General features: G+C 41.8%; 1 protein-coding gene across 1 annotated transcript in view; it reads right to left on the bottom strand.

Annotated features, from left to right (window-relative positions):
• LOC147679559 (clustered mitochondria protein homolog) overlaps positions 1-16,905 on the bottom strand; it is a 249,240-nt gene that overhangs the window by 161,256 nt on the left and 71,079 nt on the right. Inside the window, exon 3 of the mRNA XM_086943140.1 lies at positions 974-1,145. Within this exon, the coding sequence (XP_086799266.1) occupies positions 974-1,145 (172 nt within the window). The remainder of the gene's footprint in view (positions 1-973; positions 1,146-16,905) is intronic.

Below are 16,905 nucleotides of genomic sequence, written 5' to 3' on the forward strand. Positions count from 1 at the left end.
TCATTTTTCTAAGTTTTTGCTATTTACCACGAGGTTTGACCTCGCGGTAAATAGCGGCCCAAAATTTCAATTTCGCAATTTTAAAATGGTTCATGAATTGCATTAAGGAATCTCAAACAGAGATTCCTTAAATGCAATTCCTCGCAAATGTCCGAATTCTTTAATAGCGAATTTTGCATTTGGGATGATCCCAAATGCAAAAATTGCACTCGCAAAGGGCCAGATTCTCAGAATCTGGCCCTTTGCGAGTGCAATTAAGCTTGATGAATCTGGCTGTAAATTCGGACAAAATCCTGAACTTACTACCATTTTGGTATTCACAGAAGGCACTTACTCATTTTGGTATTCACAAAAGGCACTTACTCATTGATGAGTAAGTGCCTTCTGTGAATACCAAAATGAGTTAAGTACCTGCTGTGAATACCAAAATGGTAGTAAGTTTAGGATGTTGTCTTACGTTAGTCCTGTGAATCGGGCCCTTAGCAAATGAAATAAACCTGAATTTCCCCATACAAATATTGCAACGTGGCAAAACACACATCAAATATAATTCAATCTTTTTTGTAGTGTGTATATAATACGTTTTAAATGTTTAGAAATAGCTCCTAACATTTCTTGTCTCAGTTGAAACCCTTTCTATAACATGAGCCAGGGCAAGATTGGTTTGTTTCATCTCATACTAAGCCAGAAGCAAAACAGTGCAAAATGTGCTCGTCCTGATTTTGCACCAGCGCACAGTGTCTGCAATAATCTCCCAAATCTTTAATTTTGTTTCTTTGGGTTGCTTCGAGCTTCCTATACCTTAACGGAAACAAGACAGCAATGACTAACATTATACCATATGCCACCATGCTCTATATATTTCCAAAACAATACTGGCTTTTAAATGTGCACAAAAAGATATGCTATCATAATGACAAATAAATTAGTAAGCATAGGATTTCATATGTCAGCCAGCGGGCGAGTCTCTCACCTTCTATCACCTTCAGGACAGACCCATCTTTAAGTCCCTCCACCGTCGTCAGCTCAGAGAAGGTGTCCAGAACACTTCCTTCATGCTGCAGCGAGAAGCAGGTGCGATGACAGGAGTCTTCATGTTCCATAAGGACCTGAATTATCTCCTGAACAAGCTCCCTGGAGGACACCTATGTGGGGAAATCGAAGATACTAATACATCAGGCCATCACTTGTGATGCAAGCTGTTCACAGCAAGGCTAACTTTGTGGGTCAACCTCTAGATTTATATTCTTGCAATTTACAAAACAGACAATGCGCGAAACATATATAATCTGAAAGAATCTTTGGTCATCTGAAAAGATAAATGTGCAAAAAAGACTGATGAATGAGAGGGGTGTTTTGTACCTGCCTCTAATGTATGCGATGTTCTAAATGTTCACTTATAAGGAGGCACCAGTGAAAAAACTGAACACTTTACTTCAAATGCTAGAGTCAATGATTCCAGTGTATCCAGGGCTGGGCTGGAAAGTAAAGTCAGCCTAAGCACAAGTGTTCTAACCTGCTCATAATGCAGGAGGCTGGGACTAGAATGAGCCATACTGACGTTTATGGCTGGTTCATGGAAGCCGCTACAGGTCTGAAAGAAGCCTCGCATCTGCATCCAACTCGGAAACTACCAGCTTGGCAGAATGGCCTGAATCTGGATCTGAATGTTATCTGTATAATACTTGAAAAGACTTGAGCCAAAAGACACAAAGAAAATTAATATGGGAAACACTGAATGAGAACCAACCAACAACCCTACTAACAGAAGCACAAAAGAAAGTTGAGAACAACAGGTATTGCATCACAGATGGGCCAACCCCAGACCTCTTTGAAAGGTGTACAGGAAATGCCTCGCCCTTTCCTGGAAACAGATGACATATCTTTCGAGGAGGCTGTGAGTTATTCTGAGTGTTTTATCCCTAGATTTTCTTATTTAGCAGGTCTACTCACATCCCTAATAATGAAAATAGTTCTACACAGGGAGCCATGGGAACTCAACAGGAGATAGTGCTAAACAACCAATTCTTCCTTTTCTGCTGGTCTTATATTATGTTGCTCCGAATTCACCATAACCTTTATATCACAATAAATGCTTTGAGCAGAGGTAAAGTTCTTAAGAGTTTGAGGATGGAGTCTATCCCATTCTGTTCTAAAGTTGAAAACTTCTCCCATATAAAATTCCACGAACAACACTACAAAAAGAATGGTTTGTAATTTGTTGGGTCATAAAGACCCAATTATATTATCTACTGGGTCCCAATTGTCATATGTTTAACTGATTATGCTCCTTTTCGATGGTTGGTTCCACAAAGTTTCAAAAATCGGGTTCTCTGTGGGGTCCTGGATCTCCAACCGTATTCCTTTTAACAGTTTTACCACCCTTGATCTCTCAGGGTAATACAGGTACTTCAGTGATTCCCTCACTGCATGTCAGGGGCTGGGTGGGGGCATATGAAAGGATTTATGCCACTCACCTTACGATCCATATAAAAAAGGGTCGAGCCTGTGCAGGGAGACTCACTGCCATCATGGAGGTATGAGGATTACAACAGTCTGACTGCTGCCCATATGTCACCATCACTGGGGATTAGTGTGATGGCGGGAATCCAATGGATAGGAAACCAGTGGAGATCCATGCAGAACACCCTGTTTGCACAAGGTAATGCTGACACCATAGAGCAGTTCGCCACCGTATCAGAAAGAAGGTCAAAAAAGAAAGTTAAAGTCAAGTTTTAAAATTGTCAAGGCTACAATGATAAGAGTGGGAACCTCGACCAGTAAGAATAGTCTTAGCCACAAGGTGAGTGGAGTATTCAGACAACAAAGTTCTCTCACACGTTTGGGTACCACAAAAGGAAGGTGGGGAAAGACCACCGTCCAGGGTATAAAAGACAGGAAAGGAAACACTGACATGGGATCCATGGAGACAGACAGGAGGGATCATTCCTAATCATCCATTCTTTTTCCGAGGCACTTGGGGCAGTGGTTCCACAAGGAGGGTTATAGAAAAATTCAGGGAGGATCCCAGGAGGCAGGCTGGAGGTGTCTCTCCAGATCACGCTTTCTTCTTTCCAGGAGCCTGATGAGACTTCCCGCACTCATAGAGGCATCCCGGGAAAGACAGGGAAAGGACTAAGGGTGGGCGTAAAATTCATTTCGCGGGCGAATTTGCGGATTTTCCGCGATTTTGCGATCTGCGAATCTCGCGAAATCGCTGTAAAATCCGCGAATCAGCGGGGACGAATTTTCAGCCAAGCAAGGGTTACAGCAGCAGGTGCAAAAGTTGAACCTAATTTCTTTGTAACCTTTTACAAAAGGGTTACAAACAAATTAACTTCAACTTGGACACCAGCTGCTAATTGCTTCCTGGCTCCTCGCCTACTTGCAACTATTCTCTGGCCCTGCTCTGACCCTTGAAGCAGGGTCAGAGAATAGTTACAAGTAGGCAACGAGGCACCTGTCTAAGGAATTAAACCTCATCAGGAAGCACTTACAGATATAAAAAACAGGAAGAAGGAAGCGGATGGCAAATACACCCATTTTGAGTTGTCAGGAGGGGTTAAACTACAAGAGACCTTTACAGCACAATTTTCATATGCATTTTGCTAAAAATAAAAAGCTGTATGTTCTGTAGGGGCAACTCAGGAATCTGGCCCTTCAGAGATCCGGCCTTTCTTTCTATCTCTCGTTCTATCTCTCCTTCTCTCTTTCCCTCTCTTTCTCTCTCTTTCTATCTATCTATCTATCTATCTCTCTCTCCCTCTCCCATAAACGACTGCATGGGTAACTTCGCTATGCAAGCGGCTCGCGAAGACGCAAAAACCCCCGTGAACATGCAAAAAACCCCGCGAACACGCAAAAAACCCTGCGAACACGCAAAAAAACAAAAATCCGCAAATTCGCACAAATTCGCGAATTTTGCGGATCGCGAATTCGCAAATCCGCAAATTTGCGGATCGCAAATTCGCTAAATTCGCCCATGCTTAGAAAGGACCTTGGTTTCTATAGTAAATCGCAGGATTAATTGAAAATCTGGTTTATAACAGCTGAAGGAACTAAAGATACCTGGGTTTAAAATCACAGATTTTAACAAGAAATCAAGAGACAATATTAGGTGCCCTCATGGATATGTGGCAATAGCCAAAGACATTCCTTTTTTAGGTAATACAGTATAATGGGAATACATGTAGTTGTTAGGTATCAACAGGAATATGAGAAAATGAAAGAAACACTATAACATATCTTCATTGTTGCTGTGAATTTGCTGTGCCTGTCAAAGGCACTTGGTAACCTCATTGTAGATCTTGACTCTCTCAGGGTAAAGAAGCAGAGCAGCCAAAGGCCTAATAAAGGGAGGTAGTGTGGGCTAGTAATCACCATTCGCTGGCATGCAATAATAACGCTCAATAAACAGATTTCCAGTTTCTACGTTCTCTTTAGGAAAGGGAAAATGCATTTATTATACACACAATACATGATACTATGCACTAATTTATGAAAATGCATAAGGCTGAAAGAAATACCTTTGGCAACATCACATTTGACCCCTATACGGTTCTGGCCCCAAATGTCACTGTACCACTCCTCCCCACCCCCCACCATGTACAGTACAGCACATAACCATACAGGGGGGTATCGCTTTCCATCAGGTCAATGTTACCACACTTGAAAACCAGAATCACAAATCACAACACCTCATTCCATCACTGACTTCAGTAACCGTAATCCATCTGCAGTTATTAGGAGTAATAAATTATTGCAACCATGTGCATATATTATCATTAATAGCACACTGCAGCCTTTTCCGATATAAGCATTACTGTTGGCAATAACATCTTTAAGTAAAGTATTGTTCAAAACATTGTGAATAACACTTTTAAATAAAGCATTGTCCAATGGTAAACCATGTTTCTGTGTTTTTTAACTACCTTAAGACCACATAAAATTCAGCCATGGAGTCAGCTTTGACAATTTCGGCCCCAGGGTATCATGGGGCGCTTCTTCTCTGAGAGCGTGCATACATAATAAGCGTTTTTGGCCGCTTTTGGTTTGTTGATCGATGTGGCCTAGCAAGGCTTTACTTTTGCGCTTTTTTTTTTTTAAACCTGGGGGGCCTGAACCTATGCGGGCACCCGCATGCCTCCATTTGCTGAGTAACAATTAAACAGGTGTCCCTGAAGGAATTATTTCAATTCTATTCAGTAAATTCAAAATATTGCCACAAAAGTGGTCAGCAATTGAAACTAGAGCAAGGAAAAAAGAAAACAGATTTAAACTGTTTTTTTATTACTCAAAATTATTTCTTTTTGGATTTTTTCTATTTCATACACAAATCTAAAATATGGCAACAAAAATACTACTATACAGGCAACAAAAATTCTCAGTAGTATCAGGCAACTTTTGCTATACACATGAAAAACTAAATATCATGTCGAAAACGGTATTTTACAAAAATACAATTATTTGATACTCAAAATAATGTGACAACAGTAAGCAAAACGTTGCCAGGCGTCGACGTTTCGGTCCTTAATTGGTTGAAATAATCCATAGGACCATCTTCAGGACCAAGCGCTGCACATATTAATCCAGGACCTCCAGCCGGAAGTCAAAAAGGTTAAAAGGTTATGCGCTGCATAAACCTCCTGTCCAAGAATGTAGATGTTATCTCTCAAAATTCAAATGCCAACTCCAATGATTCATGTGAAAATCAATGTAGACCAGGGGCGAGATTTCGACATTAGTCCGAGTCACTCGCAACACTTAATGGCGTTGGTGAGGAGGTCGTCGTCAACAACTTCGTATCGGCATCTCCATTTGCTGAGGGCAGCTGGGAAGCCCCAGCTGGCTCTGCACCAAGACAGCAGTCTCCTTTGCTACCGGCACGGGAGCTGGCAGCGCTCTTTGTTCTGTAGTGGCTGTCCTGCTCCCCCCCAGAAACGGGCATGGGGAGCACAGGACAGCCTCATCACCAATGGGTGGCCTGCAGTGGCAGTCCCCCTGCTCCAATGTGGAGTCAGGGTCACCCTGGGAGTTTAGAAACCTTGGGTGGTGGAGTTCCATGTGCTCCAGGGTCTCGATGGGAGTCAAAGGTAAAATACTTATTATGTTGATATATCGAGCCCATTGCACTGATCTGCTTGGTCCTGGGCTCAATTTGCTCATGGTGGTGAGCTTTTGCCGCCTGGGGCGTTTCCCTTAGGCCTTCTCTAAAGCGGCACACTTTGCAGGGAGCTAGTTCCCTGCACCAAACTCTACTCTTTTTCTCCTCTGGTGCTTCTCTTCCCATAGGTGCAGAATGTTGGAAAGTGCTCCATTTTGTCATGGTCACCCCCACGTTTTGCCACTAGTACTGATGTTTTTCGACTGATGTGCACTGGGCCCCTGCTAACCAGGCCACAGTATAAGTGCTCTCTCACTAAAAACAAGGTAAAATGGTCTAATTGTAACACAATTTAACACACTTTAGAACCCCTGTAAGACCCTAGTAAGTGGTACCCCTGGTACCTTGGGAGTGGTACTAAAGTGGATTATGTCACCTTATTGGACACCCACACAAACTGCAGGCAATCTGCCAATGCAGGCTGCATGATATGGTATAAACCATGAGTGAAAACAACATTACACACTCAATGTGTGTCATTCCAAAGCCACTGCATATATAATATATGTAATTCACACTATACAGCATGCCTTGTAGCCCTAAGGCAGTGTGACTTATATTACATGTGAGGGCATATCTGCATGAGCAGCTATGCCACTGTACTGTCTAGTTCAATTACTAGATGGTACAAGTGAACAGGGAAGCCACCTTAACTATATGTACTGGGCATTAGTCATTACGAGTTCCCCAGCAACATGATGGCTTTACTGAAGCTAGAGTGTTTGGTATAAAACACCTTTGGTTACCATTTATTATGTCATGCAACCAGAGGGCACCTTAGAGGTGCCCGCTGAAAACCCTACCAGTATCTAGTACGCTGGCTGACTGGTATCATCCAACTTGCCACCACATAAAAGTTTCTGACCCCCTGCAGGTGAGAGCCCGTGCTCTCTGAGGTTAGAAACAATGCCTGCTCTTGAGGAAGGTGTTCACACCTCCTCCAGCAGGAGGGCTAGTGATTTAGCATATCAAAGCCAGGGGCTTCAAAGCCCCTGCTGCTTTTGATGTGTGACGCTAGATTCCCCCAGACGTGGGAGATGCCAGCCCCTGCACTGAGGCCCATTTGGCACCAGGACAGCAAAGGAAATTAGCTTTGTAATGAGGTGCGTTGAACCTCCAGGCCAGTCACACTACCAAGGTGGCTTGCCCCATGAAAGAAGGATCCCAGCATCTTGTTTTTGTGGAATTAGGAACTTTGAGACAGGATGATGCCCACAGGAATTGGTCATATAAGGGATGTAGTGACCCCAAGGGTAAGTAGCAAATTGGCTACTACCCTTCACTCCCTTTATTGCCCCTAAATTTAGTATTTAGCTGGCCCCCTAACACCAGGAACTCTAATGTGCCTGCCTGAAGAAGAAGACAGACACAGACGAGCCGAAGAAGAGAGGAATGTGGACTTGCATCTATCTTGGCGCGAAACACTGCCTGACTGCTGCTCTCCCAAGAATCACTGACACCGACTCGTCCAGAAGTGGAACAGCCTCTCCAAACCCTTGGAGGTCTCCCCGGCACTTCCTCGACCCACAGTATCACATAAAAAGAGCTGGGATGGAAATAAACAATCCACTCCCAAAGAAAAAGTTTTCCAGTCCAGAGGAAGGTCTCCTCGACGGAGGGAAAGAACTCCGACTCGAGAACACCAGTCTCCCCAGAGGGAGCACTCTAAGAAAAGATATAACCTTAGAAATAGGGATAACTTGAAAAAACCTGATAGATATCAAAGTATTGATACACGTCCCTCTCGATCTTTTTCGCAGAAATCGGAAAGAAGAGGACGGTCAGACCCAGGAGAGCACACCAAGTCCAAAGACAAGGAACCTGCTCAAAGTAAAAAATTACAATTTCCAAGAAAGAAGGTAGCCAGTATTAGAGTAATCGAACATGCCGAGAATACTGAGGACACAGCTGAAAAACGGAGAGTGGGCACAGACAATGCTAGACAGTGCAGCAGAAATCACCATAGCTCGCAAGATCCTGATGAGTCATCTGGAGACAGTGGACACGAATGAATACATTCAAGTAGAAACTGCAGACAGCAGGGTTAGCGAACCTCATAAGATATACAAAATAACCCTGCGTATAGAGGGAGATAAGACTAGGAAAATAAGGGGTCTATTTTGGGATAACCTCTCAAAAGGCTATGACATCCTGTTAGCTGAGAAAGATTGGCCCCCAGAGTTTGTCAGGGAGTGCCCTCATGGCGAAGAAATGATTATGCCTGCCTTCTCAAATCACATTCCAATTCACACTAAATATATATATGCAAGGAAATGGGCAGTAGCCCAGGCACCAGCATTATATAAGAATCATGTAGGATGGGATGAGGACTCTCCTCCTCACAAAATCCAGTTACAAAGTCAACCGACTGCACAAAGGCAGTACCCAATTAAGCAAGAAGCTAAAAAACAGGTCAGGGAGATTTTAGATCAACTTGAATACCAGGGGGTGATTGAAACATGCACCTCTCAAATGAACAATCCTTTGTTTCCTGTCTCCAAACCAGACGATTCGTATCGTCTAGTCTTGGACTACAGACACCTTAACTCATGTTGCAAAACATTTGCAGTACAAAATTCGCACAGTGCGGCACTAATGAATAACATAGTTCGCAAAAAATATAAAACAACATTAGACATATCTAATGGGTTCTTTTGTCAAAATATTGCACCAGAAAGCAGGTACTTGATCGCTTTCTCAATAATGGGGTCACAGAAAAATTTCTGTAGGCTCCCACAGGGGTTCAAGAATAGCCCGGGATTATTTTCAGCCAGAGTAACAGAGTTACTACAAATATATGATGTTGAGGCTTTATCTTATGTCGAAGACATCTATCTCACAGACGATGACTTGGATACTCACTTGAAAAGGGTGAACACCATAATACTTGGGTTCGCAGCAGAGGGTTACAAATTCAACTTTAAAAAGTCAAGAATTGCCCATCTGACAGTCTTATTTTTAGGATACGAATTATCAAGTGAAGGAAAAAGCCTAGCGGACAACTTCTTAGAGAAGTGCGCTGTACTCCAAGCACCGAAAACGCTGAAGAACCTACAATCGATTCTAGGCTTCCTGAATTTCGGAAGAACTTGCATTCTAAACTACGCAGAAAGAATTAAACCTCTCTACGAATTAATTAAACCTGATTTTAAACCTATCAACTGGACTCAAAAACACCCAGAAATTTTGAGATCACTGCAAACAGACATGTTAGCAAAAACAAAATTAGAAACACGTGACAACACATGAAACCTTGTAATCCGAGTCATCCCAGGAAGATGCAGATTCACGTACCTGACCTCCAATAAGGGAGAAACTGTACCAATAGCTTACAAATCTCATTTGTACACACAAGCAGAAAAAACATTCAGTCTCACAGAAAATACTGTGAAAGCAGGGCAAACTGCTATAGCGAAAGAACGAGAACTAGCACAAGGCAAAAGGATCACTGTTCTCACAGCAGAATCCGCCTTCGAGGCACTATTCAGCCCAGTAAACCTGCCTACAGTGTCACTGGATCCGAAATGGATACAGTGGGAAAATTCTCTTGCTGCAGAAGACGTGAAATACTATTTCGCCCCGCACATGAAAAAACTGAATGATTTAAATTATGAAAAAGAATATCCTCTGCCAATCGATATTCTCCCTCTAGAACAGTACTCCTGTATAATCTATACAGACAGATTTGTACATCATTACAATGTAGAAAATAAATCCTACGATGCAGCCTGCACGATTGTTAAAGGTCGCTGGCTCTGCGGTAAATTCAGACCGAAAATAACAAAAACTGAATCACTGAGAAAATGCTCGGCTCAGCGAGCTGAAATCAGATCTTTAAAGATGACGCTTGAAAATGCCGAACGTGAATTCCCGACACTAATCGTGTGCGATTCGCATTTTTGCGTTAACTCTTACAATAATGAGTTGCAGAACTGGGTTCAAAATGATTACAAAGATGACACAGGTGCCACAATCAAGCATAAAATGCTTTGGAAGCAAGTAGTTCTTTTACAGAAAGAACTACAAAAGACTCACGTGATACACACTCTGAGTCATCAACGTGATGGCGTTCACGTTGCAGGGAATTCATTGGCTAATACAGCCATAGCGGAAGCAACTAAACCGGCTTCCGTAGCCACCAAAAAAGCATTCAGAAAAATACATAGACAGGGAAACCATGCTGGCAGTAAAAACGTCTTCAAAAGGCAACTGTGCAGCACTACCCGTGAACTATCCACTCAATTATACATACGTAATTGATGCAAACTCCGTTCCTTTTGCTCGAATCCCTGGAGTGGGGGATAGGGTAATTCCAAACACGAATCGGAGAATCTTTTTAATAGCAGACGCACACATGGGATTGGGTCAGAGGCACAAAAAGATCAAAGAATCTCTGACTGAATTACAATCAGAGTACTGGTGGCCGGGGATGAGCGTGCAACATCAAATATTTGCAAAAAACTGCCAAGACTGCAGCAGAGATCGCAGTTGTGAACCGGTCCAGCCTGTAGCCCAGATACCCTTTATGGACAGGGTAATGCTGTCTATACGCAAAGATGAGCCCAAAAATGCTTAAGACTAAAACTCACTTTAAAAATGTGGCCCCAGCGCTCGGCTGACACCAAAACTATTATAAAAGATCTGCGAGTCTTTATCGGCACATACGCAATTGCCATGCTTCATTCTGACCAGGGTCCTGCTTTTAGCTCTCGAGCTTATAAGGAGGCCATGATCAGTATGGGCATTGGGTTGCGATTCTCTTGTCCATTTCATCCTGAGGGAAACAGTGTAGTGGAAAGAAAAAACCGAGACATAAAGCAATCTATAACAGCGAAGGTATTAGGTTCAGGTGATGGGTGGGTCAAACATTTAACAAATGTCCAACGTAGTCTTAATAACTTGCCAAAAAATTCTCTAAAACATTTCAGCCCGTACGAACTATTGTTCGGAACTAGAATGTAGGTTCAGGACCGTGATAGTCAGGCTTCAGTGGTAAAAGATAAAAATAAAGACTTTGACATCAAAGATCGTTTGGCTGTTTTACAGGACTTGAATGAAACAAGAAAATCCTTAAGCAACATAAAAGTAAAGCAACAGCCATCTACCACTGAAGACACACCACCTGTCCCAGCAAGACCTGTCTGGATTCCAAAAATTGGGGATCTGGTCAGAGAGAAAATAGCGGTGAAGAAGGAATTTGGGCCTTCTTACAGAAAAGCAGTACCTGTCTTAGCAATCAACGGAACAAGATCAGTAGTACTACCACCCCTTGCTGGTAAAAAGGAGAACCAAGTTGTATCCATCGACCTGGTGAAACCACATGCATGTGGCCTATAATCAACAGTAGGCCAAGTGGACTCCCAAGAAATAACAGAATACCCAAATTTGCAACAATCCAAGAGGTTCAAACTGAAAGACTAATCACATTTGATAAACCTGCAGTGCACAGAGAAGGACTATGCAATAATGCCATGGAACTCGTGCCTCTTGAAACACAGATTGAAACAGTTTGTCATGAAACTCCAGTCTACAATGATGTGGCATCAGAATGTGCTAATGAAAGGCAAATTGAGAAAACAATTCCAACAATCGACAGAACTGCCTCTGGCTACTTCATCAATTTCGATAACTTTTCTGAAGATCAAAGCGACCCTGAAGTGACGCCAGAAACAAAGACTTTTAAAGAAAAGGCAACAGAACTCTTTCATCAACTCAAGGAAACATTTCTGAATGCACCATTGTTTGAGCATTGGATTGTATCAGGGGTACTTATACTCCTACTATGCCTAATTTTGGTTTTAATTTTAGGAAAGTTTATTACAGTTCAATGGACACAGCAAGTCAGAACATCAACTTAGTTCTGAAACCTCACAAATCATCTCACGTCAATGAAAGAGAACTATCATCAGTAAATGTCACAGCCATTCCAATACCCGGCGGGGTAGTGTGGGACAAGACTGACTATGAAATATGTGGCCCGGTCGAGATCTTGAAATATCCTCACCAGTTCAAGGTTTCATTAAGTGACTTTGTAAAACCAAGTACATTCTCTGATGATTGGGATTTTGAAAGTATAAATAATATGATGTCGGATTTAGTGTTGTCAGCAGAATTTACAGAACATGATTATTTACAAGGTTCTTCTAACTATGAACAGATGTACTGTTTTTCACATTACGCAGACCACTATTTACATAAATCTGCTCAACCTAGAAATGTTTTTAAATATAACCAATGGGAACATTGTGCTACTCCACCTAAAAGCAGTTCAAAAACATTCTATGAGAAATTCCAATACTTCTCAGGGTTTAACACAAGTAATGCAGAAACATTTTATTATAAACTGTTGGATAAAACAGGGACCAAAACCATGCTGACAAATACTAAATTGATATATTCAGAAGCATTTTATGAAAAAATGATTACATTTGGTTTTGATTTCTGGAAAAACAACATTGAAACAAAAACAATCTGGGGTACAAAAGATTGGCAGGTACAAGGCCTAGAAGCATTATTTCGAGCCTGCATGATCCCAGAACAAATATTGTTCTTAAATGACACAATTCAACAAACAGACTGTCTTGGCCTAGCTAAGATTAAAGACCTTAACAAACCGTCTATTCCAAAGCCAACACCTGATAATGCTACCACAGATATTGAAATAGACGTATACCAAATTTTACATCAAAACAGAACACATCCTGATTGGAAAAAGTGGTTAATCTGGCAAGAAGACACTAATAACTGTCAAGATAGATTCCTGAACAAAACACAGGGGTTAAAAATGACCAGACCAGACCCTAGATACTCCCAGAGACAACATCCAGGGATAGTAACAACATACAGTGTAGGGAAACTGTGCCTTGAATGGCTAGGAACATCCACACTGGCAGAAATTAAGCAACACTTATCTTTACTTAAAGATGGTGCTGATTTGCGCGATTTCATAATGGGACCACGCAAACAGCGTCAAAAACGTTTCATAGCGGCAAGTGTATATGCGGCATACGACGAGGTATGGAAAGTAATGCAAATTGAAACAGCAGAAAAAATATGAGAAATTGATCGTATTAATTTGGAAAAATCACTTTCTGTTGTGGACAATGGGTTAATGACTCTGTCCTCCAGAATATATTCACTGGACAGTATTGTATCATCTGCCATCGATATAATAGATAAAGACTTGCTAATGTTACAACATGGCCAGTCCCAATTACGTTCTATTGTACATCTAGGCTGGATGTTGCAAAATCTTCGTTCAGGCTATGTGCCATGGCGTCTAATCAACACAACGTCATTGTTTTCTATCTTTAACCTCACTGATAAACAAATCAGTTTGGCACAGAAAGCAGTAGGCTATACAATCCTGAGCATCGAAAAACTTGAGAGATTACCATTGACAATGTCAGAAAGACCTGTCATTGAATGGATAATACACGGGATTATCACAATTCCGATAACAACTTTCCGATTTAAAAATTGCCTTGAGTATATACCGACAGGCCAGTATGAAAGGTTGGGTAAAGGGTACATTAAGTCATCATGGAAATTACCATATACACACACATGCTACAGTGACAACGACAAAAAAATTTTTCTTAGTGGTGAAAATTGCAAACGTTCACTAAGCGGTATACTTTTGTGCCAGGGTATTAATTTACATGGGGCCTGTGAAGGGACTTCAAACAACCTTTCATGCCACCAGCATGTCACACCTGCAACGCAGATAGAGCCTTTCTTTAGGCAACTTTCTAACGGGAGTTACATTCTAATAACGGACCACAGCTGTTGTGGCTTGGTGCCAGGGAAAGCATATCTCGTAAGCGTGACTTCCATGGTCACTTGCTGTATGCAAGCATTGTTTCCAAATAGCCCTGGAGATTACGAGACTCCGATTTGGCCTCCTTTGAATAGCACTTCTATACGAATTGATACTTTAAGCAGAATGAAGTCTGTGCTTTTGCAGACAACAGTGCCCATCACGTCATCAAAAGAGACGTATGCTCTCCAAGTTGCAAGGACAACATCGGAGATACATGAACTTTTATCAACAAATTGCCCCGTGCATTTCACAGAAATGCTCAGCCAAATCCTAAATATGTCGGATGCCATTGGTATCTCAAACGTATTTAAGACAATTTTTTCGGGACTGTTAACACCATTCAAAGCAGTTCTGGGCATTATTCCCAATTTTGTCCATTCAGTCTTTGGCGGCCTACCACTAATTTTGGGACTCGTAGCAGGCATTTTATTTTTGGCCCTTCTGCTCCAATATGGCAAGCCAAAACACAGACATGACTCCGGCAAGGATGGAAGAAACGATCCTAGCAATGCGCTACCGAGACCGCATAACTAAGGTCCTTGGATTGGCCTGGCTGAGAGATCTGAACATGACCTGGTTTCTTTCATTCAGACCTATATGGCAGACCTGCATCTTACCTGTGCTTCGATGTATGCTATGCGGAGAAGAATGCGTGTTAGACACCTGTCTTGCACTACCATCAGCAGTACCAATGGATATCGATACTTTGCTAAGTCCTGTAACGGCTCATGCATCATGTTGTCCCCAGCGGCTACCAATCCTGATGACGGCATTCGTTGAGACTCCTGCGCTACGACTAGGTGGCGGCAGTGAAGCAAAAAGTGAAAGCAGCATCACCCAGGTACGACCTTCTGTGAGCATTGCTGATCCAGACATCGATGATAGCAATCATTCTCACAACTGCCAGGTTACTGCACTATCGAACCTGGTCGAACTGTCACCTGAATATGTAGACCTATTCTTTGAGAGCCTGTCTGAAATGATGTTCTCCCCTGAACAGAAACAATAAATTTTTGGAAAAACAATCTGGCGCACAGCGTTCCCATGAACTCTGAATTCGGCCTTCAGCTTTGATAAACAAAAGCTACTGAAAAGCGTTTGGAACTCTATATCCCCGTTCCCCATGAAATATTTTTTTGAATCAGACATTTTTCAAAATATTTACCTTTTTTCTGGCATGAATACTTTTGCTTAAAGTAGAACTATTCATAAAGAACAGAGCTTCTATTTTTAGTAGATCTAGAGACAAAAAATGTACCTCGGCCTCTAGCACATTTTACAGCAATTGTATTTATATGTGATGAAATAGTCTCGCCCTTCTTTTCTGTATTAAGAGACATTTCATGTGTAATTTTTCGCAAAATCGTTCAACTGATTACATATGCAATAATTTTTGAATGATTACTATGCTTAAAAACGTACAGTACCTATATTCTCATGTACTTCATATACGCCATTTCAAATGCAATATGTATTTTGGGGTGAGTAGGAATACACGCGCATCTTATTGCTTTAGTTTTTAGTAATTTGATGGACATTAATTTGTGGAGTGGGTGTTGTGTTCTATCTAGGACCCCGATCAATATTGTGACCTTATGCCCCTATACGGCTATAATTAATACATATCCCTATAATGGCATAAACGATCAGAGACATATTTCAGTAACTCGTCTCTGCAGCTCATTACAGTAAATGACACAGCAGAAGCCACTTCCTTAGATTCCTAGATAACACACCGAGTTCTTTCGACAGCTCAAACCCCCCAGCAACCTGGGAAAGCCCTGCTTGCTTTGTTTTTTGATTACTAATAGAACTCCTGCGAGCACTGTAAGAACGACCAGTTCTTAGTGACATCTTTATTGACGTCTTATGTCCAAAAACTTACGTCAAACTCGGCACCTTTCAGGTATAAATAATACCGACGTTGCCTTAAGCAAACAGGACGGTGGTGGTGAATACTGGAGCAGAACAGCTGTCCCTTGCAAAGAGCCAAGCAGATGCGAGAAGCCCACGGACGCTGCCCCTCCTCCTTGACGCGCTGAGAAAGTCGCTGTCTTTTCTCCTGCCGAGAAAATCCAGCTCCGGTGTTTCCAGCCTATCCTTGCGGGTGACTGGAATATCGAGTCCTGAGAGGAGATACCAGACCTCCAACATTCTAATCCAGAGGTACGGTGCTGACTAAACCCTTAGAGAGAATTCTTGAAGCAAACCCTTGGCAAAACCAACTTAACTTAAACTGCTACTTACTTACTCCCTCCCACGTATTAGGCTTAGGTCAGGTACATTGGGGTAGGCATAGTTAGAAGCACCAGTTGAGGACGTTAGCCAAATGTATATTTGAATGTATATATTTTATTCATTTTAACTATTGTATGGCTAAAAAACCATATCAATGCTTTTACAGTATTATTTCGTAATACTCCTTTTACTATACGCACTTTTTATAATAACAAGTCTTGCAATTGTGGCAATTCATTTCTCTTGCATGAGAAGGAAGACTGTTCAAATAATACCTTTTATTGAAAACGCCCGTCTCTCTATTCTCTGCATACTGGTGAAAGTAATTCTGCACAACTGACTGAGTGAAATAGCTGTCTATTGTTTCACACGGCTCTAGAGATTGACTCTCATTCTAAGGAGCAAAGTAGTCATGTTAATGCGGTTGTTGGAAAACTGAATCCCTTCTTGTCTGAGCCAGGGAAGCTGATCACTTCCTATTCAGTCAAGAAAGTTTTCAGTGACCTCTGAGCTAGCTGGTACAAACCCAATTAAGTCTAACATAGTCAGTAGAGACCTAGAAAATCGCAGTCTTACGTCTACACTGCTGTTTATGTTATTCCAATGCGCAGGGCCTATAGGGAAAATAGGAACTACACTACACTGTCTTGTCTGCAGTGACACTTTATTGTACACATATGGG

Source organism: Lissotriton vulgaris, chromosome 11 (genome assembly GCF_964263255.1).
Source record: "Lissotriton vulgaris chromosome 11, aLisVul1.2, whole genome shotgun sequence".
NCBI lineage: Eukaryota > Metazoa > Chordata > Amphibia > Caudata > Salamandridae > Lissotriton > Lissotriton vulgaris.